We start from the raw sequence: 27,838 nt of genomic DNA on the forward strand, positions 1-27,838 counted from the left end.
TCATAGCTGCCAGCAGTTTATTGATGAGAGCAGGATGGCATATGGCAAACATGCAGCGTTTACATGGTCAGTGTGAACCCTGTGCTTTGGGCAAACACAGGCTGATGGAGGCTACACAAAAACAACAAAAAAAAGGCACAAAAATTGGACATTCAGTATCTCGGACATCAGAGGAAGAGGAGAACGCCTTTCCTCCTCTTCCTCACGGGACAAAATCAAACCGAACGAAACCACGATACAACACCGATCCTCAGAAGGCACCGGATTCAGTTCAGAGGATCAGGATTCACAACAGATACAAACAAACAAACGAATCGCTTGTGTAAGTGAGCCGAATTGCTCATTTGATTCCCCGCCTTCATTTACTGTAACTGCAGGTTAGGTTAGAAGCAGTGGTTCTCAGTCTTCCACTCTGAGAACCCCAAACACTGCGCATTATAGGATTCTGTGACTTGAGAGTTACTCTCCTCAGTTATGTTTCTGGGAATTTCCCAAAGTTGGATTTCTTAGTTAGCTGGATAACAGTGGAGATCTACCAGCAGAAAGGCCATGGGTCTATATAGAACCACAACTCAGTACCCTTTGAATAAATTACATGGTTCTTCCCCATGACAGAAAACCTGCTGTATATGCTTTATTTTTGAAAGGACCATTAAAAAAGGGGGTTCTTCAGGACAGTGGTCCTGGGAAACACCCTACTCTGCACATTTTAGTGGCATCCAGCTCCAACGCACCAACACGGGGTAAACATTGGAACATGCTGGACAAGGGGTTCTCCAGGACCAGGGTTGGGATGCACTGCTCAATAGCACCAATAAGGGTTCCACTATTGTTAAGAACCATTTCGTAGTACTCTAAAGAACCGTTTTTGCCAAGAGTTTATCAGACAGGCTTCTGACAGGAGTTTTCCCAACATGTTTATAACTGAAGCCAGCGGGCAGTTGCTTCATTATCTGCCCATTTAGCTCTACTGTAAGCGAACAGTGAACCACGTACAGGAAAATGCATGTAAAATTGCGGTCCTTGGTAATACCCTTCACGCTGTATTTGCAGCCGAATCTGTATTTGGCCCTTCCCTTTACATTCTCTGGCTACCTGAGAAATCCTGCTCTGTGAAATACGGTACAGCCCTGATCTACACTGTGGGCACTTATCTGAATCCAGTAGCAGCTTCAGTGTTGGCAGTTGTGCACAACGCCTGGGTCAGTCTTCTCTCGATTAGAAAGCTGGTTGATAAGATCAGCTGGTGTTGCGTAGAGTTGTAATGAGTACCTGCGGACTCCTCAGCCCTCCCTGCTTCTTGCTTTCTAACCTACACTGTGGAAGAAGGAGCACAGAGAGAACTTCGTAAACTTCCTACAGCACGTTTGGACAAGTCTCTATGTATTCTGTATTTTTCTTTATGCACATCTTGTTTATTTCCGCTCACAGAAACCTGCTGAAAACCACGGCTACGAAAGTAAATGTTCAATATAATTTTTTTTCTGTATTTTAGACTTGTACTGCAAGGCTGGATGAGACGTTACATTTCGCACCCATAAGAAAATGACTAAGGCCAGAGGTGTCGCCTAGTATTAAAACTCGTGCCTAGGAAAAGCCTCCACTCTGCTACATTCAAATCCATGGATGTATAAAATGCACGTCAGTCTCTGAAAGCTCAAAAAAAAAAAAAAAAAATCTCGAACAAGCCTGCTGCTAACAAATGCGTCTTAAAACAGCCTTAAAACTGATGCCAAACAGAACCTGTTCACTTTTTTTCTCTTTTAGCTAAAATAAAGTCTTTAACTGATACATTCACTAACTAGAACTCCTAGTATGGAAGTAAACAGTTTGGGGGCAAAAAAAAAAAAAAAAAAAAACTAACATGACTGACCACTGACCCCAGATACAGTCAATCAGCTGGGACACATTTGATATCTGACAACGGGAGATGCTAGGCTAATGTTGCTAACAACCATTGGGCTTAGACTGTCCCCATCTTATTGTGGACAATGTCATTTCAACAATTACACTAAAACTCCATTCAACTTTATGCAAAAGTTTATTTTTGTGTTGATTTCTGCCGTAAACATGCAGTTTTCAGACGTTTCATAGACATCTGAGTGTGAATTTACAGAAATTTGATTGCAGAGTGTCCAAGTCCAGTATGTTAGTATTGTTTGCCTAGCATCTCATTCATTTTAAGCTAATGAAGCAAACATGTCTGATTAACTTTATCTAGGGTCAGTAGTCAATCATACTCATTAGATTTTTTTTTTGTCCAAATCAAACCCCTGCTTTAAATAACAAAATCAAAACTGAGCCCATTTGGCTAATTTGCTGGTTCCTGGGTCTCTCCTCCTCACCTATTCCTAATCGGCTGTAAAGTGTTTCACCCTTAGCGAAATCTCCATCACTCTGACCTCACTGTCCCAAGACATGAGCGTCAGCTTTAGAGAAGTAGTCATAACTACCAGTTCACCTTAATTCATGTACTTCTAATAATGAAATGTTGGCCCCACTTTGTGTGTGATTCAAGTAAATCTGTATCCATTTACTATCAACACTGCATATGAGGTAGGTCTGAAACGGGGGGAAAACGTCCATGTCAGATCCTACGAGAGCCTAAAAGATCCTACATAGTTTATTCCCTTCATGATCTGTCCCCCTTCTGAGGACAGTAAAGTTTTTGCATGGTAAAACAGCCCTGACTTTGTCAGGTGAACTCTCCATCATCATCATTATCGTCTTTAAGTGTGTCCATTTTCTGATTGGCTTACATTAGCCCTTCGCCAGCTTATTGGGGAAAATGCCAAGTGGGCGGAGTTTAAATAAAAAGTTAGTAGGAAGGTCACTGCTCCAATAACAAGCCAAAAAAACAAACAAAAACAAGACGCCATTTGCAAACTTCATGTGCTGTCGGAGTCTGATAAGGTGAAGCGGTCAGTGCTCGATCTAGCGCTCTCAAAAAATAAACACTGGCGCTTCCAACACTGTTCAAATGCGCTCGATCAGAAAACAAGAAAACAAACGAAACAGGAACAGCTTCGAAATGCTTACTTTGCAAGCCTAGAAAAGACGTTTGCATTATCAGAAATCTTTGTGAGAAGAAACAGCTGGTGGATCTGCTCCTCTGCTGCTACGTGGGACGGGGGAGAGGAGTAGAGAGATGTGGGTGTGCGAATAGGTTTGAACAATCCTGGCTAGAACCAACAAAGCTCAGACATGCTCACAAACTCCTACATCTCAAGCTCGTGGCGTTTATACTTCAATGTCTCTTGAAAAAAAAAAAAAAAAAGAATAACTGAAAAAGGAAGAAATGCATGAGATACAAAAGTTTGTCAAGAACCACTTTGGATTACACCGACAATAAATGCAGTATCTTAAAGAAGTGTATGGTTATAAGGGACATGGGGGGGAGAGGGGGGAAATCATGCAGTGGGGGAGGTTTACTCTAAAGAAAGAGAGAAGGAAAAAAAGAAGTCCGTAGTTATTTTTCTCTCTCATGTGGGGGAAAAAAACAAACAAAATTCAGTCCCAGTGAGGGAATTTGGGGTTTGCTGGAAATTCATTGCAAGGCATTATTTGACCAGCCTCTTGGCTACGTCGGCGTAAGCAATCTCAATCTCCTTGTCGCTGGGGCAGGTGTTGGTGAACTCTTCGCGCGTGTATGCGTTGCTCAGGTAGCCCCAGATACCGTTCATGTCTTTAGGGATCTCGAAGCCTCTGTATTTCTTAGCCACCACCTGTTAAGAAGAGAGAAAGAGAGGGGGAATTAATACAAATGTATGTAGCTTAAGATTAAGATATACACAGTTTATGGCATTTAGCCTCTGCATTAGCTCGTTACTAGGGAGCACACACCTGGAGCAGTGGACAGCCACCTCAGTGCCCAGGGAGCAATTGGGGGACGCAAACTGTGCTGGAGTGCAGCCCCCGTTGGCCACCCCTGGTCTAGAACCATACAGTGTAGCACTCTTTAAAACTCTCTTTTAGATTGCTTACTTATCAAAATGCTAAACTTATGGCCATCCTCTGTGCGTCACCATATTACACTCAGATTAAAGATCTGCACTGGCTCCCACTCGCCCACCAACTCACTTGAGCATTTATAAGCCCCACATGACCCTGCTATAAACTACATATACAGACAGAACTGCTGTCTCCATACTGTTCACCTGCGTCAAGTGTGGTGATCAACAATTTAACTGTTATTGCTGTTACAAGTGAATGGCTAGACAACTGCTGCCTCTTCTCGACATGAGTAAAAGCATGCCTAGTGCCCGGTCGCTAATCCATGTTCAGTTTTTTATTTGCTGCGAACACTGATTTAAGGACTGGAGCAGCCTGACCATTACATCATTTCTCCTCAGTCACCTTGACGATGTGCAGTTTGGGCAGCAGGTTGCAGTCGGCCAGGGTCATATCATCTCCATCCAGAAACTTGCGGCTGGACACCTTGATGTCGTCCATGCTGTTGTGGTCGATCTCGTCGGGCAGTGGCGAGCGCAGGTACTCATCAAGTTTCTGGAGAGTCTTGAGCAGGCCTCGCTCCAGAGCTACACAAACATCACACACACACACACGACTGCTTTAACAATGCTGCAGTCTCAGCACAGAGCCAAATACACACGGCCTTCATAGCTGATACATTAAGAAATCACCAGCTGTGTTCATGCCTTTACACAGAGTCTTTCCAGGAGCTGGTCAGAGTCTAAAAAAACAGACTGTTTAATTCACTTGTGTGTACACAAAGTATATTCAGTCTAAAAAAAGCATTATTTTTTGAGGGGAGGCTGAGAAGCTAGGTGGGATGTTTTCTGCACAACTGTACATCTAGTCTTCATTTATTGCAGGCCTGATTAAATTCTAATGAAATAAGCACTGTCTGACTGTCTGATTTGATGCCAAAAGCTCTCTGCGGTTCTAGTCGTCATTACCACAAGAGGGCACCATTTTTGAAGGAGAATGCCTCATTCTTCTCCCTTTACTTACATTAAGCATTTTAACTTATATTATATTGTCATGCTACCATCAAAACAATCATTTTATGAACACTTAATAAACATCATGATGTTTCAGATGTCCTTTATAACAGTATTTTCAAACCCTGATCCAACTAATCAGCTAATTAAACCATTCATTTGAATCCCTGCTCGTCTGACTGGTCAAACACACACACAAAAAAAACAAACTAAAAAGAACACTGAACCAACCCTCACTCTTTAGGGGCTTTCCACAATAGCTCCCTGGCCTACTAGTAAATTTTCCTGAAGCTAAGACGCAGACTGGTGCCGGTGATGTTTGTCGCTTTTTATAGAGCATCATGTAAACCATGAGGTGCGTCCTGGCTGTTTGGTATGTAAACTATGGGTGACGGGAGGGTGAGGCAGAAGCAGGCAAACAGAACTTCTATCCCTGCCAACTTTACTGTTCCAGGGCCTTTTGTTACAGCCAGAAACGGAGCAAAAGGGTGGCATAACCATGTTTCTGAGGGCAGTTGTGCACATATTTCACTTGAAAAAGGAGGATTTGTTTAACAGGGCTCAGGTTGGCGTGCATCTTCCGGCTTTTGTACAGTTTTTGCTATTCAAATATCTCCATTTGTTTACAAATAGTATTCAAATGTCCCAGCATTTTATAAAAGACCATGGTCTGCATGGCCAGGCCACTGGAATGGGTTTAAATTTAGTACTTACTTGGATATGTTTTGAATGCTCAATCACATTTATTTTATTTCTTATTCCAAACACAAATTATTCTAATACTTAAGAAAACAGATACTGAATTGAATATAGAATTCAGATATATGTATTAGTCTGGTATTAGCCACTCCATAATATATATATTATATTATAATATAATATAAATAAAAGCCCTATGAAGTTTGTGCTTGGTGGACACACTAACCTTCATTGGCATCTGGTTTGGAGTTTTTGATATAAGCAGAGAATTTGGCGAATATATCCATTCCGGCCGTGTTGGACTCCGGGTGTCTGGCGCCGAGTTTGGAGTACCTGAACACAAACAGGAGCAGCTAGCAGTTTAATAACTAAACAACTACTCGCAGAATAATCTGTGGTATGCATAAAGAGAGCGCACACACTCACTTGGGTGGACTGAGAACATCCTCCAGAAACTCTTCGATCTTGTTGACGTCGGTCTTCACCTCCCCATTAAATGTGATGAAAGGAGGGTGTGTTCCTGGAGCTAAATTCTGAAGATCTGCCGGTTTTCTGTTAACAAACATGCATTAACAAAAGAAATTAAAACAAAAACAGAGCCAGCCATGTTCGCAAATAAATGCAATGTGTTAATTTACGTGCACATGCATCCATCTCGATTAGGGCCACAAAATGTCACTTTGTGGTTCTACAACACTCTGATTACGCTGCCTATTTAAAGGCTGGTCTACATTATCAAGGACGAACTGATTAGAGGCTTAGTTCATTTTTAAGAAGGCTGATATTGGTGATATTGCTTAACAAGCTTAATCTTTCATTAATTTACACACTGTGCAACCCCTCTTCTCATGCACGGCTATATGGTACTGATGGGTGAAGTAGCCACACTATTAACCCAGTTGTGCACGGAGAAGCAGGTCTACTCCAAACAGCAATTACAGCCAAAAGGTTTTGAATAAATAAGTGGTTAGTCTGGGCCAAGTGCACATGGGTCAGGATTTAGAGGAGAACTGCCCCTCGACAACAGCCACGGCCCTCTCCACTGAAGTGGCCATTTCCAGAAGCCTTGTGTAGAGCCCAGCAGTCAAACACTACAATACAAAAAGCCCATCACATGAAAGTGTGTGTGTGTGTGTGTGTGTGTGTGTATAAAAAGTTCCAGATGTCTCTGCAGAGTGGGCAGCATTCAGCACATATAATGAAACTCTGATGAAAGTGCAGTTTGCCAAATCATTATGTAATAACCAGTAATCTACGGACCACAGTCAGCAGGAACACACTCAAACCCAACAGTCCGTCTACCCCTCTGTACCTCCGACAAGCACCCCACCTCCACTTTACACCTGCAATGTAAAGTGGGTTTCACGCAGGCATTCACTGGAAAAATGTGGTATATTAATGAAGTAGGTTTATATGCAAATTAGCGTCTCTAACGTTACATGTTCTCATATTTAAGAGCTATGAGGAGCTCTATAATCCACCAGGGGGCAGCGCTGAGCCCGTAACTTTAGTCCAAAAAAGAAATTTTACTATAACAAAACAAGGCAATCAATCATGCTCACCATTAGTGCTGGTCACAGATGGAATTGCCCTTCGCCTTTAACCCATCCTTACAGTGAACTCGCACGCAAAAGTGAACAAACACACACAGTGACCATGAGCACATGTGCTCGGAGCGGTGGGCAGCCATCGCTCAGTGTCCGGAGAGCAGAGAGGGTGACTGACCTTACTCAAGGGTCCAACAGTGGCAGCTTGCTGAGCCTGGGTATCGAACCTAGGTATCGAGCCTGGTGCTCCAACCACTGCCCCCCACCCCACACACTGCTATGGATACTTCCTAATACTGGGGTACACGTCAGAATACCTTGGAATACTTTACAATACTGTGGTAGAGGTCATAATATTAAGTCATACCCCACAATACTGTGGCGCGCCTCTTTGAAGCTGTATCGCATTTCACGCCAACTTAAACCACAAAGCCTAATTAGTTGGGTCTGAAATTTGAAGTTTGTTAATTGACAAACTGAAGAGCAAAGGTAAGCCAGATGTCGCCTCATATAGAGTTCTCTCTCTCTCTCTCTCTCTCTCTCTCTCTCTCTCTCTCTCTCTCTCTCTCTCTCTCTCTCTCTCTCTCTCTCTCTCTCTCTCTCTCTCTCTCTCTCTCTCTCTCTCTCTCTCTCTCTCTCTCTCTCTCTCTCTCTCCAGTTTCAGCAGCTTCAGAACCACCCATTTAGAAAACCTCTACAAAACTGACCTTTAGCTGAGCACCACAGTACAAACGATGAGCACACAGCAGGTCACTCGCTGTAGATCAGCTCATTATACTCACCTAAGTAACTAAGTGCAATAGGAAAGTAAGGAAACTTCAGCCGAGTCTAAAATGTTGGGCCCCTTGAGAGCTGGAATCTCCCAGAAGGCCCTGCACTCTGGAACACTCTGATCTTACCAGCCAGCTCCTGGCACAACAACAGGAAATTACCTCACGCCTCTGGCATGAGCACAGGAAGAACATTCAGCCCTGCGACAGCACTAAGGAGGAGAGGATTATACGTGTGTGTGTGTGTGTGTGTGTGTGTGTGTGTGTGTGTGTGTGTGTGTGTGTGATTCTTCCTTTTAGCTGTATCTTTACTTCAAACACACAAAGAAAACGTCCTAACGCAGCTCTAGAGCCGCGATAAACTTCCTGCAGTGTCTGACTCTCCAGTCTTTAGCAGGAGCCTCAGCATCCAGAACTGAAGCTGGTTCGGTCATCTGAGCTGCAAGCAAGACACACTGAGGCACTGTGCTTCATTTCAGCAGGAAAAAAGGACAATCCAACAATGTATCTTTTGTATTTAACAGTGCCATTAAGCCCTTAACACAATGACTACTAAAAATGATCATATGTGGAAACTCACACTTAATGAGAAGGAGCGAGAGCATGTGAGAGTTATTTAAAGTGGTATACAGCAGACTTTAACACACCCAGACACTCCCACAGCCTCTTCCTTGTGTGAGATTCAGCAGCAGTAGGGAGTCTACAGGCTCAGGCTTTTTAGGCTGGCTCTGAAGGGAGGTGCGTTTGCATACCTATGAATATGTTTAAATAATTTTAGTGCTCCCATGCTTCGTCCACAAACAACAAGGCTAAACGCCTTGTTTCACATTTTAGCAAGTCGCTCGGTTCAGATTCAGCAGAGGGAAAAACAAACAGGCATCTAGACGAGGCCTGCTGAATAGCACTGGAGCCAAGTGAGGCAATTGACCCATTTGGGTAGCCTCAACTGCTCCTGACTAATCTACTGACCGTCTGGCGAAATTCTCACCATTTCTCTCACTTGTCCATTTATTTCACAGGTGCTTTCCACACAGGAAGTCAACCGCATGTCAATCACTATGGTAAACAAAGAATGGTGACCTGGCTTTCACTTTTGTTTCACTCCACAGATTCAGTTTGGCAAACAGCTTGGATAGGTACTGGATTTTATATGGGTGTCAACTGCTAATTGGTCAATTAGTCAAGGGCTTGTTGAAAGCCATTCTAGAGAAAAAGCATCTTCACTGAGAAATCCCAGCTCTGCTGTGGCCAGCCAGGGGAAGGCCTACACCAATTAAATTAAATAAATATGAATAAAATATTGAATAAAACGTTTAAAAAAGGAATAGTTGTCAAAAGTCAAACGCACATGATTTACTGCTCCATATCTGACGTTATTTCTTTAGTTCAAACAGGAGATGCTAGGCTAATGCTGCTAACTAACAATGAACCAAATCACCGGCCACCAATCTTCTAAAAAGCACACCCAAACATTTCTCCACCCACTCCAACATGGCATGACTTCATACCAGCTCATCAAGCCCTGTATTGCCAACAGAATAAGACTTGGAAGCCAATCAATTAGGAATTTGGAAAATGTGGAAGCCAATCAATTAGGATTTTGGGCATGCACTTCCCAAGATGAGATGCAGACAGAGCAAGCCCAGTGCTTGTTAGCAATATTAATGTCAAAGTTCAAAAATAAATGATAAACACGGCGCAGGCACCTACCTCTTTAGGTCAACAGTGGTGACGTTGAAGACCACGCCCTTCAGCCAGAGGATCATGAAGAGACGCTGGGAGAATGGGCAATTTCCTATACTCTCCCCATCACTGCCCGCCTGCAACACAAGCAAAGAAATAAATAAATGAGGGCACACGTTTAGGATGGGTGTAAAAACACACTGGTGCACTGAACAACTTGCATTCAGATGATTCAGGACGATCAATTACAAAAACATTCAATAAACTGTTCAGTTTTAAGTCAGAAAAGACTTCCATATCCCCCTATTCCACTGTTCTGTCAATAGCTCCTTCCATAGCGCTTGCTGTTGTTCAGGGGAAAAAAAAATTCACCTCTCCTTTCAATTATTGCAACATCCTCCAAGAGCACGCTCTTCTACTCCCTGTATGTTTGCTATCGCTGTGGTTGTACTCCATATCTATAGATCCACTGTCGCACCCACAGTTCCAATGGCCCCTGCCCTTGTTCTTGGAAAAATAAGGTGGATAAGCAGCAAGAAAAAGGGAGAACTGGAGAACAGGGTTGTGGGTGGGTGGGATTTTAAAGACATGCGACAAAGGTGATGGATAAAAAGTGATGCTTGGTAAATCTGAACTTGGGCAATTAGGGCTCTGTTCTGTACAGTGCTTAAGCATGAGGGGACATTGGTCATTTGTTAATGGTTGGACACATGGTTGCTTTGATGTAGTGAGAATACACAACAGTTCACCATCTTCACTGAACTTTTCCTATACTCTACATAACCAAGCACCCCCTCCCTCCCTCCCTCCCTCCCTCACTCCCTCACTCCTCACTCCCTCACTACAACAGAGTGCCAGCCTCTGAGCTGGTAGGAGACGATAAAGCAACAAGCCAGGCTTCCGACAGCAGAGGCCTCCCTGCTCTTTCCTCCCTCAGCCTTTCACTCCATCATCAGATCAGATCAGAGCATGAGCTCATCGTTACAACATGAAATCACACTGAAGAAAATCAACCGCAGCTTCTAGCAGACTCTCCTCAGAATCAGCCTCCTCTCTCGTTCACTCTCTCTCTACCTCACACAGACTATGTCTCTCTCCTCCTGCAGTGTTTCAGCGCGGATCTAGACTGGAATGTACTGTATATAGAATACTGTCTGTCTGAACGCTTGCCAGCAGCTCATTACTCTGAATAGGAGTTATGCCACACAGGTCACTGTAGGGGTCAGAGAGAGACACAGAGTATAGTAAGAGAGCGAGCAAGGACAGAAGCAGTCTTCTTAAACAAACTGGTAGGAATGTTGCAGTTTGACCTTTTCACATATATAATAAAGATTTAAATGAAAGCGTTTCTTTATGTTTACGTACACACTAATTAGAAAGAGCAGAAAATAAACCTCATCACAATATACCACAATAAAAAAAGGTCTCACAAAGCGAACAAGTTGGTTTATCAAGGTGTCCAGATATGGGTTGAGGCACTATACCGTAATATGACAACTGATTGTTATTATCCCATGTACAACTGCTTAATGTCGGCGTTGGTTAAAAGGTTTTTTCTACAGTAAAAGTTTTTTATAGCCGGTTTGATTTTTTTAAGAGAAGAAGTAGAAGAATTACAAGTAATGTAATGTCAGAAAAAGGATATGAAGTACTGCATTAATATGAAAAAGGCATTTAAATAAAAAAAAAAGATATTAATATCAAGCTGCTACTGCTCTCTATAGTAAGTTATTGTGCTTTCTGTCAGTTCCTGCCCTGCCTGTACAATAGAGACAGGCAGCAGTGGCTCAATGCCCCTCTCGTGAATAGGAGACTTTGTTTCTAGAAGGCTCTCTCGCATTCTAGCTCCCTTCATCTCTCCCAAGCTCCCTCCAGTATCTCCAGCTCTCACAGACACACCACACGCTCCTTCACCCCAGCGGTGGCTAACTCAGGGTGGCATGTTTGAACTGCTGTGACCTGTTTGCCATGTGAGTAGAGATAGAACACAGCCTTTCCCAATCACAAACCCACACCAACGATAAGGACAGGATTACTGCCACATTCTGCATTCCTTCCTTCATAAAACACCTTTCAAAACCTGCTGCGACGTTAATAGCTAACGATGAGAGAAGTGTGGTCAGAAGAACAAGAATATTTACTGTTCATAGTAGACTATGAAGCACCTGACTTGCTAATTTTCTGAATTTTGCATTTGAACTGGTAAACTCCCTGATCTGAACAAAGCAGACTGGACTTTTAGCTCCCGTGGGTCATTTACACTTGCTGTAGTCAGATGGCAGTCAGCTGTGGGAGAGTTAGAACCTGCTAATATGAGCCACAGTATGAGGTGACTCAGGTTAAGGTTGAGGTTGACCAAACTTACCAAAAATTGGCTGAGCAAGTGGACTTGGGTGGTGAAAAAAGTTCGAGTCTTAAGGGTTAATTAGAAAAGTGTGCAGAAGCCAGAACCTCCTGTATAGCACCTGTCCATCAAAGCAAACTATTCGATAGGTGCCTAGAGAGTTGTACAGGCACTGTGACTTCGCGTAGGCAAATATTTAAGGAATATTTCGGTGCATATTTCGGTTCTCCAACTTGGTATTCAGTTTCCTGTTTAACAAGCCTTTTTTCTGAACATCTGAATGGCCTAGAACCACCGTATAAGGAGGTTAGTGGGGTTGCTAGATCACAGGACACTACAGTGAGTGTAGCAGGTAGTTGATCTCACACAGAGAATGAATCAGTGAACATGCCGGTCAGGAGGCCCTGAGTCACTGTTGGAATCAGAACGACCCGTCCCGTCCTGCAGAGCCAAGGTAACAGTCTCCTTAGTGGACATGCGTCCAGGAGTGTTAAAGACCATCAAAGCAGACGAAATTGAAAAAACTAGGTAGTCTGCATCCAAATGTTCATAGCAGCACTAAAAGCACAGGAAGATCCAGAGAAGCTTGAAGGCAAAAGAAGAACGGCTGGAAAACAAGTTATTGGAAGTTGGCACAAAAAGTAAGATGTGAAAAGACGTCACTCAGCTTAAACTACAGTCTTTTGTCCCCCCTGTTCACACACCTCTCAAGTGCAGGTTTCTTATTCCTCAATCTCTCCTTCTTCCAATCAACGTCCCTCCCTTTCTGCACGGTCATTCCTCTGACCCATGACATCACCCCTCTTCCCCCCACACACCTTCTCTCGCTTGTTTCACTTTCTCATTGTCCTTTCCCCTCTCCTGCCGGCTTCAACTCCCATACTCTTTCATTCGGCCTCTCGGTTGGCCCTCTTCCCCTCTCCTTCGCCCCTCGCAGATTGGAGAAGAGGAGCTGAGAAAGCATTCCACAAATTTCCGAGCCAGCATCCTTGGATGAGACTGTTTAGGTCTGGTCGAGATGACCAAGGCCAAGCATTTCCTGCGAGACAGCTGGCTGCATTCAAGCAGACACATGCAAACATACACCAAGGCCTCAGCGCTCCCTGCTTTAAATGTTGAATGCTTACTTGAGTGTCCCAGGTCACAAGAAACAGACTTCCGAAATCAAAGCTGGACATGAAGTGACTGTTAATCACAGCAGCAGCAGCAGCCCGGCAATTAAAATCTAAACTAAAACGCAGAGAATCCAAGCCGCCAAATCAGGAGTCTCTCTGCTGTGACTCTCAGCTCAGCTTGCATGGAGACAAATCCCTTATTGAAAAGTCTGGCTTTCTCCAGTTTTGTTTTAGAACAAAAGTTGAAGAATAAACTGGAATACATTAGCTAAACTTGGAGGCAGACTTTACAGTAAACACCACTCAGCAGGCGTGGCGACTGCCTGACTGCTTCTACCACGTTTGTATACATTCTACTGTAAAGTTGCTGTTTAGGACATACAAGGTTTACAGATCATCGCTGTCGTAGAACAACTACCCTTGTTCTGACGAACGGCCATGTTTTGAGCCTCCTCCACCAATCACTCCAACCTGAAACAGTCCTTTGTAAGGTCCAAGTGAATGATCAGGGCTTAACTGCTGTGGGTAGAACGGAGGGTCATACCACAAAGCAGGATTTGTCAGTTCAGCCAAATAACTTAAACCAGGTACTGGAAAAGAGCTGAGGCACATTACTATTGGACAATCCTTGAATTTGGGCTTGAGATATCCCCTTGGTGGATGTGTACATGAACTCAAACACATATATACACACATACATTTTATTTTTATATATATATATATATATATATATATATATATATATATATATATATATATATATATATATATATATATAGGCGTTTTCAATGCAAATTTGGTTTTAAAACACCCGACATCAAAACAAGGGGGTAAAAGTTTGGGGTAGGAACATGTTTGTGAACCTTATTCTTTGTAGTGGCAGTCAGGAGTGGAGAGGCAGACTGGTCAGGGGCCAACAGACTGGGCCTGCGCCCCAAAAACTGCAGCAGCATCTGCTCGCTCAATAGCCTCTCACAGAGGGAGAGTTGCCACATTCACACTTTCTGGAAAAGCCTCTCACTCACACAGCCATCTGGAAGAGCATCACACACACACACACACACACACACACACTTTGTTCGACACCCCTGAAAAACATGTAATTCACTCACAAAAAAGAGCGCGAGAGGGGGAGAAGGAAAGCGTGAAAGCACACACCTTATATGGTCACAGCGAAAACTCTGGCAACAACGGAAAGTTTACTCACAGTCCAAAGAAAACATGTCTAAAACTGGCAAAAGGAGACTCAACTGGGCCTGGGAATCAGTCATTTTATATAAATGTAAACTTAAATTATAGGATAAATATAATAAATATAATTATTGATTTAAAGCAAAAGTTTTAAAACGAAAGGTACTTCCCTCGTAGGCCAAATACAGAATCAGCCAAACTAAGTAAACCTTTAGTTCTTCACTTATGATAATGCAGAAGCTTAGACACCAATTCTCAGACTTCAGGATGTGGCAGAAAACAGACAGGCTTTCACAATTATGCAATTACAATCAAATATTTGATATTTAATAAATTAACTGATACATGCTCAAAAGAACAAACAGACTCTTCTCGAACATACCCCCCCGCGCCCCCGTTCACTGATCCGCGGGCACAGTAGCCCGGTTGCACAGTTGCGTGGCGGAGACAGTGAGTCATGCCGCTCTCTCAGCTGCTCGAGTGTGAGTGTGAGCTCATCCCATCCACGTCACTGCGGATCCAACAGACCTGAATGGGGAATGGAGTTCCATCTGTGTCTGACATGCTGTGGTGTTGACAGGACCCCACAAATAGACTACTCCTTTAGGAGGCTGTTCCCAGCAGCAGCAGCAGCAGAGCTCACTGTACAGGACTTTCTTACAGTGTTGAGCTTGATTATTAATTTATTTATTTTTCACTGTGAAAACTACATAGTGTGTGCTTTTGGGTGTTTAGTCCAGCCTTCTAAAGTGTGAAGCTAAAATTAGCACATCAACTCTTGAAAGCTCTCAGTCCTAATGAGGGGGAGTTTCAGACCACAGCATTACCCAATAAGGGAAGAGAGACAGGAGAGGGGGAAAAAAAAAACAGGGACACAGAAGAAAGGAGAGACTGAGAGCAGAATAAGGAAGAGATAGACAAGAAGAGTGTGAGCAGGCGAGTTAAAGAGACAGAGAGACATGAGCGAGAGAGACAGCGAGAGACAGAAAGAAAGGCAAGAAAAGGGGTGAGAGATGAAAGAGTGAGGCAGACAGCAAGAGAGGAGAGACAGAGCAAGCTAAAAAGAAAGCGAGAGAGCGAGTGTTTGCAGCTTGACATTAAAGGAATGTCCTCAGAGACCCTCTTTTCAACATCTATGTGTCAGAGAAGCAGAAAGAGTGTTGCTCTCAGAAGTCCAAGTGTGTGTGTTTGTGACTCAACACACACACACACACACACACACACACACACACACACACACACACACACACACACACACACACACACACACACACACACACACACACACACACACACACACACAATTAGTGTCTGTGTGTGAAATATGACCAGGCTGTGAATAAACAACAGAGAGGAGTAAAGTAGACAGTCCAAGTCAGGCTAAGGCTAACTGTCCTTGTTAGGAGCAGGGAGGTCATTAATAAGGGCTGAGCTATTAATAAAAATAAATAAATAAACAGGCAGACATTTAGAACCTCTAATAGATGCCAATCTTATCCATGCTTAATATTTAAATTTCTGTTCAATTATGTTAGTTCTATTCCTTCTGTGCATGTTCATGTACTGCCCCCTTTCAAACAACGGGATGTAGTCCTGCGAAACCACTGGGGCCAGTCTGAATATGGTAGCAACATGGAAGACAACTCTCAAGCAGCCTATATAAGAATTCATTCATCATAATCGATATAAAATGTTCAATTAATCATGAAACTGATTTAAGGTCATTTCGCCCACCGGTAGACATATATATATAAAATATATATGCTATGAAATCATTGTTGGCATTATCATCCTCCTCCTTCTCATCCAAAGTTCCATCTAACCACTGCCAGCTCATCTAGGAAATAAGAACAGCAATTAAACAAGCTGTAATCCAGAATCCTGTCCCTTTCAGCTGAAGTGGACTGCTACACTGCTAATGTACAGGCTGTTTTGCCCTTCACTTTATAACTCTGGCCTTTCACATCCACTCTCCAGCTAAATTTAGGGAAATTCAGCTCAGCAGGATCCCAGGGGGTTTTGCCTTAATGCCTCTGATCCTAATGTGGGCTAACCCAGGCGAGCAGACTGTAACTCACTGTATCAGCAAAGCAGGAAAGGCGGAACTTCAACTTTCAGGCCCAACAAGCCCAATGTTTAGTCTATGAGAGCGCTGTACCCGTTACACAAACATAAAGGAGGCCTGCAATCACTCTGATGGGAGTAACACCCCAGCAGCTAGGCCAGGCCAGGGGGTTCTCAAACCATTTGCAGCCAGGGACAACAGACCCCAACTAGACTGATTTTAACCAACTGATTAAATAGAAGGATAAGCCCCCCCCACCTTTGAGCTGTGGAGCAGTGTTTTCTGGAACGATGGATGGTGCTCCATCCAGTACTTTTGGGATGAGTTAGTGAGCTGGGATGAGGTGGGGTGGTGATCAAACATTCTGATAACTGCTATAAATAAATAAAATCAATACGGTGATTGAGAATCGATGCTAATTACATTATATTGCGATACTTCTACAAATAACATTCTCTGCCACTCCTACTGGTTTCTGAGTTTGATGTAAACGAGAAAAGACTGTATTTTACAGTTTGCGATGGACACAGATGGAATTTGGCTTCCGCTTTTATCCCATCTGTACAGTGAACACACGAACACACGCACACCAGTGAAAAACACAGTGGAGAGTGAACACACATGCCCAGAGCGGTGGGCAGACATTGCTGCGGCGCCCGGGAAGCAGAGAGGGTGAAGGGCCGAGCCCGGGTATCGATCCCACAACCCTGTAATCAATAGCCCGGAGCTCTAACCGCTGAGCCACCACTTCCTTTACTGTACGTTATTTACCAGTATTCTCATAAGCTTTTTTATATTTTAATGGTTATATCGCTACAAAATTCCATGAATAAAGAAAACAGAAAACACTGTCCAGGACAGTTTTTGTTGTATGTAAACTAAGGTTTTGACCCCCATGGTACTGGATAACTAGCAGCTAAGGGTAAATGTTGATTTTGACCATGGAAAAGGTTCATCAGCAAACATTAGCAGCAATCTTATAAATTATCAGAATTTAGTCTTCTCAAAACCTTCACGATGCTCCAAGAAGCTACACACCATTTACACAACTAATCCAAAGAGGCTGTTTGTTGATTGAAGGTTCATGCAGTTCTTAGAAGCTCTGCTGACCCTGAAACACTCATTTTTTTTAATGAATACTGATCTGAAGACCGCAAGATCTATGCAGCGACCACGTCAACTGCATTTGACAATTAGTTACTGTCAGTCATAGTATCCTTTAATCTGACCTTATCCGAATAATACCAGCAAACGAATAGTTACCAGAAATCAAGCTGTTTAAAACCTTGACCATTTTCAAACCTGGCCCCGAGAGCTGTTCATAAGTAGACACTTCTATAGAGTCACGTCTATAAACACAGACAAGGAGGCAACACAGGCCCCAGTATAGACTCCTACTGTTCCAAAAAAAAACTCAACACTGTGGAAACAGTCCCATAATGTTCCTTCACATGGCCTGACAATAGCACATCCCAGCCTGATGGGTCATCAGCACACATTGCATTCCTCACTCGTGTCCAGCACACCCACACGACCTTGCTTGACTTAGAACATTTGCTGCAGTGCTGGACCAGCTGAGCAAACACCAGTTGTGTTGTTGAAATCAACAAAAAGCCCAAGATGACGGTTTGTTCCAGAAGACACAGCGACAATCAACTCGAAGGTTCAGATTATACCTACTGAGACATACTGAGGTCAAATTAAACATTAACATCAACACTCTACCCATTTACCCAACAGTCAAGAGCCTCTGGAATGTGTTGCACCATACCCAAAGCACTTGGTCTCAGCATGGGACTCAGCAAGGGCCCCAAACCTGACATAGTAACTTCTTTGAGACGCCCTGGAAAAAAAAAAAAAAAAACAGGGAGTGTACTTTCTGCATGGGGGCGCGAACACACGTAAATGTCCAAATATGACCAGTCTAACCATCAGTGGCACACCCAGAGGCAGAGACGCTGGACGTTTCCTGCTTCAGATGACTGAATGACCACTCATGCTGCTGTTCGTCAGAAGCTAAATATAACCAGGTCATTCAGAGTCAAAGGTTCCAACTTTTGAAGTCAAGACCGTGTACATCTGTCTGAGGATGCCTCAAGATGCTCAAACTCTTTACACCTTCACGTTTCTGGAAACTGGCCTACTACTAATCACGCAGTTCTGAGAAATTCTGCTGACCTCCAAATACTCTGATTAGGTTACACTTCACAAGCCACAAAATAAGCTAACCCAGACAAAACCAAAAACACTATGGCATCACTCAAAGAAGTCTTTGTAGTGCCTACATTTTAAGGCTGTACTTGCACTGTAGTCTTTCAAAAGCTTAAGGAACCAACCGAAGAAACATTCACACAAAATTCAAATAGATAACCAGACAACACATCTGACAGACCTTCTATCATCAAGCAGAAGGACTTCAGAAAAGCAAAACCAGAGCACAAAGTTGGCGCTGCCATAATATCAGCAAAAATAAAAGTCAACAAAATGAATTTGTAGATTAATTTTGTCCAGGAAAGGCAAACCGCCAAACTGACAATGTGGGGTAATGTTCCTGTACAGTGTCAAGTACAGAAAGATTCAGCCCTTGCAGGTGAGGACACTGGGACATAGGCGTATCATGCAAAGTGTTTTTGCAAATGTACCACTGGAAACCCAGGCTAACATGACCAAATGCAGACCTCTGTTCAGACTTTCAGGTGTGAAAAAGCCCAAAGAGCCCCCCTCGAAGGTTGACTCATTCCCAACACATTCTTCTAGCACCTATGTTATTCTCTGGCTCCCTGTTCCATTCCCTCCCTTCTGCCTTTAACCCCCCCCCCCCCTTCCTTTGTTTTCTCGGTTATCCTCACCCCCCCCCCCCCCCCCCCCCCCATTCCTTCTCTCATTCCTGACCCAAGTTTGACTCATTTCCTGTCATTGGCTTCACAAGAAATGCCTCATTAGAGCAGAATTTCCTCAGGAGAATGTGGGGGCGGGGGGATAGGAAAGCTCATTTACAGTGATGAAAGATGAATGAGGATCCTTACTCGTACTCAGCCGAGGACTAAGGAAGACAGCAGAGCGTTTGCTGACAGGACAAAATAATAAATTGGAGCATTTGTAATCCAGAGCTAGCTGGCCAATCAGCAGCAGCTTTCAGAGGAGAGCTATGATGGAAAAGCTTGAAATCAGTTGTGATGTGACGTATTGGTCCAGGTAGGGTAACTTACTCAACAAAGTCAATATTAAACACCGTGACATGTGGGCGATAAACAAAGGCACAGAGAAGCTTGACCAGTTTGATGAGAATATGGATTTGCGTAAGGGAGCACGAGACTGTAAACAGAGCCATCAGAGACGAGCTGGCTGATTAACACACAAAAGACACCGTGCATTTCTGTACGATTCCTGCCTTAGGCCCGACAAAGGCCTTCTAGCTTAATAAAGCTGTGTGTCTGCCTTTAAACCCAGAAGAAGCTTGTAGGTGTTGGCCTTCACTGCAGGGAGCCTGTCCTTGCATTTCTTCTTGAAGGACATGCTCTTACTCTCTTCCCCTCCTCTCGTTTCCTCTGTTTTGTCACTGTGTGTGTGAGACACACGTCTCTCGCCCTTTCTCTCTCCCCTACACCCCCAACCCCCTTCCATAATACCACCAATGCAAGACAATAATTAACACAGACCCCATGTCCCATCCAGCTGACAGCACAGAGAAAAGTCGCCTTTTCAGCTGCTCATCTGCTGATCTACCACTTCTCCATCACGTGCTGTAAAGAACACACTCATAACTTGTTAAAGAACAGTTTAATTATTATTGAAGAAAGATCCCTCCTGACGCCCTTAGGAACATCGCTACCATTTGTAAAAGCATTGCTGGCAATAAAATGTGAGGCAGAAGCACTGACTGAGAATCATGCTTCAACTCTTACATTCTAATGAAGACAAGGGGGGTTACAAGAGGACTAGATCCTAGTAGTGTTCTCCAGAAGCGTTTAAAAACAGTGTTCAGGTGGCAGACCCTCAGAGCCACAGCGGAAGACATGGTATCCGGGTTAAAAACAGCCACAGCAGCTGTCAGGGTGGAAAGGGCAGGTCAGGAAAGTAGCAATAGTAGCCAATACAGTAGCAATACAGCAGCCTAGCAGTCTGTACAGAAAGTATTAAACCAATATTAAGCTAGTATCTGACTAGGACCTCGCTAGCATCTTAAGTATCAGGATTCTATCTGGATAAGGCTACGTCACATAAAAATGTGAGTGTACACACACCCATTAGGCTTTTAAAACAGAATTTAAAATCAGATCACTCCAACCACTTCAGGTGGTGGGCCAAAATGCATTTGAATCGCACGTTCCAGCAATGTAAACGCATCCAGCACAACCCTCCCCATGCAGTATGTCGCTGGGCACGTTAACAGGGTCCTTGAGTAAAATAATCATGAAGGACGACCGCATGTGAAATTGCGAATTTCAAGACAACAACCATCTTTTGCACCGTACAGGAAGAGTGAACGGATAAACAACTGGTTGCCTCATTCTGTCCCACATAGCAATCGGATTTAAGACTGAATAACCAGAGATGCATTTGACTTCCCAGTGTAAACACAGGGGGCTAAAATCTTTTCAGAATACTATTCAGATACTAGTTACATGAAGTGACCCGGTGAAACTCTAGGAGCTCCAGACTTATGAAACAGAAACAGTGGCACAGCTGCCCAAGCGTCAGGCCAATCATTGGGAGGTTGCAGGTTTGTTCCCTGGCCACAGCATCCATAAGCATGTCCCAGAAAGCAAGCATGGCTTTGTTCTCTTTGGGTGGGTTGGATGGCCCACCACCCACAACCTCCCCCATAACATATTGCCAGAGCAAGCATCAGCAGTTAGCTGATGCAAGCAATTTAGCAGTTAGTGTTCTCCTCCAAGCGTGTCCAGCTGTCCAATGACATTGTGTTGGCAGCATAAATAAAATAAAAAAAAATACATAAAGTGTGGTCCTTCATGCGACACAGAGAAAGCACATGCTAGCATCGTGAGAAAGAAGAATCCCAGCTAGTGGGAGAAAAAGTTAAAAGTTTAACTTTTTAATTTGGGGTAAAAACTAAGGTGAGTCAGGGCTCAGGATCAGCCATGCTACAGCACCCCTGGAAAAAAAAGACCTCCAAATGCCTTGCCCAAGGGCCCAAACAGTGGCAGATTAGCTGACGCAGGGATAGATCCCAGCTTTCTAACCTCAGGTAAGTCTTCTTGAGACTGTGGAGAGTTTGCCATTTTGTCTCTGAGGGTTTTTTAGCCTCATGTTTATTCATTTATGCAAACTAAGTCTCCAGGCACATACACAACACAACACTAGGAAAAGCACAGAGTGCCTTTTTAATGGCACACAATCACTCCACGTAGGGCTGAGGCAAATTCACATTGCAAAATGACAACAGTTATTGTATTATAATAACCAATAAGAAAGATCAACCCTTCAGTTGCTACACAAAATTCAATAGGCTTTACACTTGTCTCCTATAGAGGCCTAACATGCTTCAATATGGTCTACATCTACAACTGAACTAACAGTACGAATTCCCTTTGGTCATAAAGAGTTACGCATGTTGCATCACCGTCCCCCATCAGAGATACCAGACCATTCAGCACAAGCTGGTCTGATGACTCAAACAATAATTAATCCAAAAGAGCCAATCAAAAGGAAGCAAAGGTTACCGCCCTGACCAGCACAGGACGAGAGCACACGCCTGGATCAATAAACGGCCACTGGCACCGAAACCAGACTTCAGTCGTTCATTCCGTCCCTGAAATAAACATCGTGGTTGGCATAGTAACGTGGCTGGAGACGAGTCAAACATTGGGACGAGGCCCGTACTGTCAGGAGTGTCCTCATGACTGGGTGAGTCAGCAGCCATTGAGCTGCTCTTTGCCCTCGTCTACGCAAACACACCAGTCTGTCGTCTCCAAAACAGCAGCAGCTATTTAGGATGGGAGGACGACGCCTCTTTTTCCACACTTTTGGTCCAACTAGAACAGAACTCCAAGGTAGATTCTCCTTCACTTCACATTTCTGTGAGAAAACCTCCAGAACAACAAAACTACATACTAACAACAAAAGAATGGACCTCTAAGAAATGAAGGTGCATCAAATACTTCTTTGAGCATTGCCACAGAATAACCACTTTGTTCCATTAAGAACCGTGTTTGTAAAAGAGAAGCAAGAGAACCTTTAAATAAACTTACCCAAAAAAATGCACCATCTCAGGACTGGACCCAAATATTCGACTTCAGAATCACTTGGTTTTATGAAGAACCATGTCTGTAATAGAGGTTAAAAGCTTAAAGAACCATCAATGGATGTAAAAAGCTGGGTTGTTGATCAAGTGTTGGTTCTTTAAACCATTAACCTCTATTACAGACATGGTTCTTTGGTTCATGGTTCTTATGAAACCAAGTGGTTCTTCTATGGCATCTCCCGAAGCACCACTGGAACCTTTATTGAAGCAAAACAAAACCAGAAAACTCACTTAATGAACAGCTATCTGAAGTCGAATATTTTGGTCCAGGCCTGAAATGCAACATAGTACACAACTAGAAGGCTCCGTTGATATTTTGTTGCACAGTGCAAGTACAAGAACTGAGAATCTAGCTGCATTCAGACACTAGTAATTAGAATCCCAGACTCGAAGTGGGCTGGAAACACTATAATGGATGCAGACAAAATCTGATTATACACGACTGAAATGAAACAGAAGCAGTAGCATATTTGAAGGCACTTATACCAGATGCATCAAGTTATTTATTTTCTGTGATGACTCCACAAGACCTCTGACTGTCGTATCTGGCACCAAGAAGTTAGCAGAACATCCTTTCTGTAAGTACTGCAAGTTGTGAGGTGGAGCCTCCATGAATCTTGAACATTACTGAATCATTGGGTGCGCACAGAGCCGTTATAAATGAGGAGACCGGTGGTCACTGATTGAAATATGTGAGAGTTCTAGTAACGTTCAACGTGTCGTCTGTTTATGGATAATTTCCAACCAAACCTGTCTGATGTTTTAGAAGATCTCAGAAGTGTCTCAGATTCTTTGTCTTGCCCATTTTTCCTGCTTCCAATAAAACCAATTTCAAGAACTGACTGAAATATCCAACCCCTTTCACAGCTGCCATTGTAACAAGGTGATCAGTTTCATTCACTACATCTAACAGTGGTTTTAATGTTCTGGTTGATATCTGTATACACAGCAATGCATCTCCAAACAGGAGCCCTGTCATGGAGCCATGCTGGGCGTCCATTGTGGCAAACTGACGACGAGGCAGCCAAGCCCAGCCTTCCCATCCAGCATTATCAGCTGTTTCCAGGGGCAAGGTTTGTGTGGTTTCCATGGCAACGAGGAGGCCTGCCCTGCGGTCTGTACAGCGGCGGGGTCTGAAGCTGAGGCTGAACTGCAGCAGGAACAAAGACACTCGCCGGCAGTCGTTCATAATGAATAATGCACACGTGTACCGGAGGCAGGGCCAGGAGGAGAGCTGTGATCACTGATAGAGTCCTATTGCAGCACAAGTGTAAACAAAGAACCGGTATCCTCTGTGCACGAAGGAGCATGAAGACAAAGACACAAAGGGAGAGCGAGCTACAGCGTGCTGCAGATGTTCTACAGCGCTGGAGTACAATATGAGCTTCCTGTCCTATGAAACATAGTCTTTATATAGTCACGAAAGTCATGATCACATTCGAGGCGATTAAACCTTCTATTTATAGCCATGAGGTCTTTGCTCCTTCCTCTCTAAATACAGCAGTGACTAAAATGTGATGACCAAGCTCTTCATATCCAATCGTTGCCCAGTCCATTGCAATGCAGCCAGCAAGAACCGCTGGAGAACCACATCAAATCTTAAATATCTTCAGCATGAGTCTGTTGCAAATGCAGTACTCAAAAGCAACCAAGAATTAATCAGCATAAAAGAAATTAGAAAGAAATTGACGGATACTCCAGACTGGTCACCTTCTAAACATTCTCATAAATGTGCTTCTTGTTGAACCAAGTTCCTCAGACTCCAACTGAGCATAATTCCCACCCCAACGTCTCATATTCAACCTGATAGTCAACCAAATATTTAACTGCAGGCTGAATGGGAGTAGGAAAAACTGTAAATTGAGCACTACTGCAGTTTGGGAAACCTGCCTCCATCTTTTCAAAACCTCAACTCCTTCTCATTTTTTTCCACCAGCTGCTCTTCACATTTCTTGAGGATTTCTACCCAATTGCCCTCCCTCATTAACTTACATACTATATCCCACTTACTAGTCAGGCCTCCCCATCACACACAATGTGAACTGGGAAGGTGAAGGCTAGTGCTTCAACCAAGTCCGCCAAGAAGCTCCACCACATCTTTTCAAGCTACTGGTACAGCAGCTCAACATGCTTGGAGATGAACCCTGACTGCCAATCCTGTTACAACGTCTTAATTTACTGCATCTGCACAGCCAATAGGAGAGCAGTGGATGCATCTGGAAGTTTCCACCATCATGAAGGAAGGGCTAGTTTGAAATAAAACCAGACTGAAAACCCATCTTAACGAATCACGCAAGGTTTAGCTTGGAAGCAGGTATGGCCCCCAAGCTGGTCTTCCTAGTTTGTAGTAACCAGCATTGAAACTAGCTAAGAAGAGCCTTAGAAAAGCTTGAAAGCCAACATGCCGTTTGCAACTAACCTGTACACATTTGCAGACCCTTGCTGCTGAGAGTGCCTCCTACTTTTGCTTCCAACCAGCAAGCAAATTCCTGTAATACCACTGTACCGCCTCAGCCCATCCAGAAAAGCATGTCCTTTAGGGGTGGCTCAAAGCACAAATTACTCTTCCTGGTTGTAGAGGGAGCCCAAGAGCAAGAAATACCCACTTTCCATAGCGATGCTTAAAATTTGGTTATTGGAACTGGAAATAATTCACTTATCTAAAAGACTGCTAATATATAACCCAAAGCAGAGAATCAATGTTCTTCTTGTGATCGATATCAGCAAATTGTACAAGTCATCATCACATACTACTGGGCAGATGTGCTCATGTTATTGCACTCTAGAGTGGACCGTATTTCTGAACCCGTCTGTCCACCTTATATATAAAATCTATGCATTAAAAAAAAAAAAAAAAAACAATGTGGACGAGGGTAATCTGTTTTGTGCAGCTGATCCTTTTTATTAAATCCAGTTCAATGTTTCTCAGTGAGATCATCCACAAACAAGGATTACATCACCTCAACAGACAACTCAGCCCATCGTGAACATGTGTTGTACTTCCTTAATTGAATTCAGACTCTCCTCCACACTACCATCCTCCCCCTCTCTTCTCCACGCCCTCCTTCCTCAAACGCCCCCCCTGCTTTTCCCACTGTTTCTCTATTCTCTCCGGCGATTTCCCGCTCTTCCAAGATCGCTCCCCTGGAACACAAAACAAAACCGGACCACAGACTCCCAGCAAGACAGCATTTGGGCTTCTGCAATGACCAAGTGTGGGGGGTCTTGACTGTATTGACTGTTTTTAAAGGAGAATCCCAAACACTTCTCAACGTTTCTGTAGAATTCAACTGTTCACTGATCTCTTACCGAGAGTGACTTCACGTAAAATTGAAACGTGAAAGTAAAAGGTCAGATCTGTTCACAACAGTGTTGTCCGAAAAAAATTTAATGGCTAATGTGTAAAGCTTGCAAGAAAAAGAAGCTTGAGTCCTCCTGAAACAACTTTCCCAACTCTAGTATTTACACCACTCTCGTTTCTTGGTTAATACTGGTGATCCAGTCTGACGTTAGAGTAAAAATCACCATCATCATCATCATCATCACCATCTTAATATCTCCTAATACACAGTCAGTCCAAAGATCCAAGATCTTCAGCAGCTGAGAAAGAGAGTCATGCATGGTCAGACTCATTGGGCTTGGCCTGGGAGGACACACACACACACACACACACACACACACACACACACACACACACACACACACACACACACAGCTGATCAAATCCTGTGGCAGAGACCAGGACAGCTGAGAGGGAGAACCTGCAGATCTTATTATAGCTAACTTCACCCCTCCTAAACTGGTCTATACTGGATAACCCATAAAACCAGTCCAGGGCATTAAGATCTGAGGCTACGAGATATTATGAACATTAAATAATAATAATAATAATAAAAAAACAATTAAGAAAGCATGTGAATCATATAACCGAGATAAATAAGCTTTCCTGTCATTCAATGCCCTGCAATGAGAGGGATACTCCTCCATGTGCCTCCTTTCTTCCAGTACTAGCTAGTGAACAACAGCAGCAGCAGCAGCAGCAGCAGCAGCAGCTCCCCGCCCTGCTGTCCTCCCGAGCCAGGCATCCACACACACACACACACACACACACACACACACACACACACACACACACACACACACACACACGGCTTCCAGAAGACTCAATTACTCCTACTTTTATCAGTTTTCCCCGCATTAAAAGCAGACATCAGCTTTTATAACTAAATTATATTCATATAATGTTATTAATGTTTACTATACTAGCTAACTAACGGTCTCCCAGCCTGCACGCCCGCCTGCACGCCCGCCTGCACGCTCGCTCGCTCGCTCGCGCACACCTCCTCCTCCTCCTCCTCTCGCGCGTTCTCACCCTGAAGGAGACCGTTATAGCCATCCTAGCTACCCCCGTTAAACAGCCGAAAAAGCCTCAAAACTGCACAAATATGTCTCCCAGCCACGTTTAATCGACAGATATGACTAAAATATAGGGTTTTTCTATTCAAAGAAAGTATTTGCAGCCCTGAAATCGAATCGGGCTTCGAAATGTGGACCTTATGCTAACACGGCGAGCTAAGAGCAGCAAAAGCAGCAGCTACAGCAAACGCGTCTCACTCACCTTCACGAAAAGCTCGATAACGGGCTCGTTTTCTCCTCGGCCGTTTTGTGGCACCGACAGAGACATGGCTGATTCAAGCTGATTAATCTTCTTCTTCTTCTTTTTTTTTTAAAACCGGGCCCCGAAGTCCTCTCCTTCGCCCTCTCAAAAAGTTTCCCTGCGCCCTCCTTTTCCCCCCCGAGTCCTCAAACAGGCGTGTTTTCCCCCCCAAGACAAGTGAACGGTGCACGGCCAAGCGGCTTTCTCACACCAGACCGTCCCGTCGGAGCCGACTTCGACTTCTTTTAAGCCCGAGTGTGAGCGAGGTTTCCACAAGCTCCGGGTCGTCAGTCCTGCATCGCTCCAGTGAGGGACAGCGAGCCTCCAGCGTCTTCTCCGGGATGGCCGGGATCCGTTGGAAACGCAGCTGAAGCAGAAGAGGGAGGCGAAAAAAACGGGAATATTTAAACGCGTGACGTCACGCGCGGTGGGCGGGTCCACGGGGGAGTGTTCTGTGGCGCGGTGTCGGATTAACCACACCCGTATTCCCCGCTGGCACCGCCCACCTGCGCAGGGATTGGGTAATAGTTTGGACTCG

The 27,838-nt window shown here is 43.9% G+C and overlaps 1 protein-coding gene across 1 annotated transcript; it reads right to left on the minus strand.

The window, feature by feature from the left end:
* Positions 1 to 27,662, minus strand: clic4 (chloride intracellular channel 4). The gene is made up of 6 exons (XM_072690020.1): positions 27,262 to 27,662; positions 9,691 to 9,800; positions 6,090 to 6,215; positions 5,890 to 5,996; positions 4,357 to 4,538; positions 1 to 3,725 (listed from the first exon to the last, which is right to left on the minus strand). The coding sequence occupies exons 1-6, from the start codon at positions 27,325 to 27,327 to the stop codon at positions 3,561 to 3,563; spliced, it is 756 nt and encodes a 251-aa protein (XP_072546121.1). The 5' UTR covers positions 27,328 to 27,662; the 3' UTR covers positions 1 to 3,560.
* Between the last annotated feature and the right edge of the window lie 176 nt (positions 27,663 to 27,838).

This window comes from Salminus brasiliensis, chromosome 10 (genome assembly GCF_030463535.1).
Source record: "Salminus brasiliensis chromosome 10, fSalBra1.hap2, whole genome shotgun sequence".
NCBI classification, from domain to species: domain Eukaryota; kingdom Metazoa; phylum Chordata; class Actinopteri; order Characiformes; family Bryconidae; genus Salminus; species Salminus brasiliensis.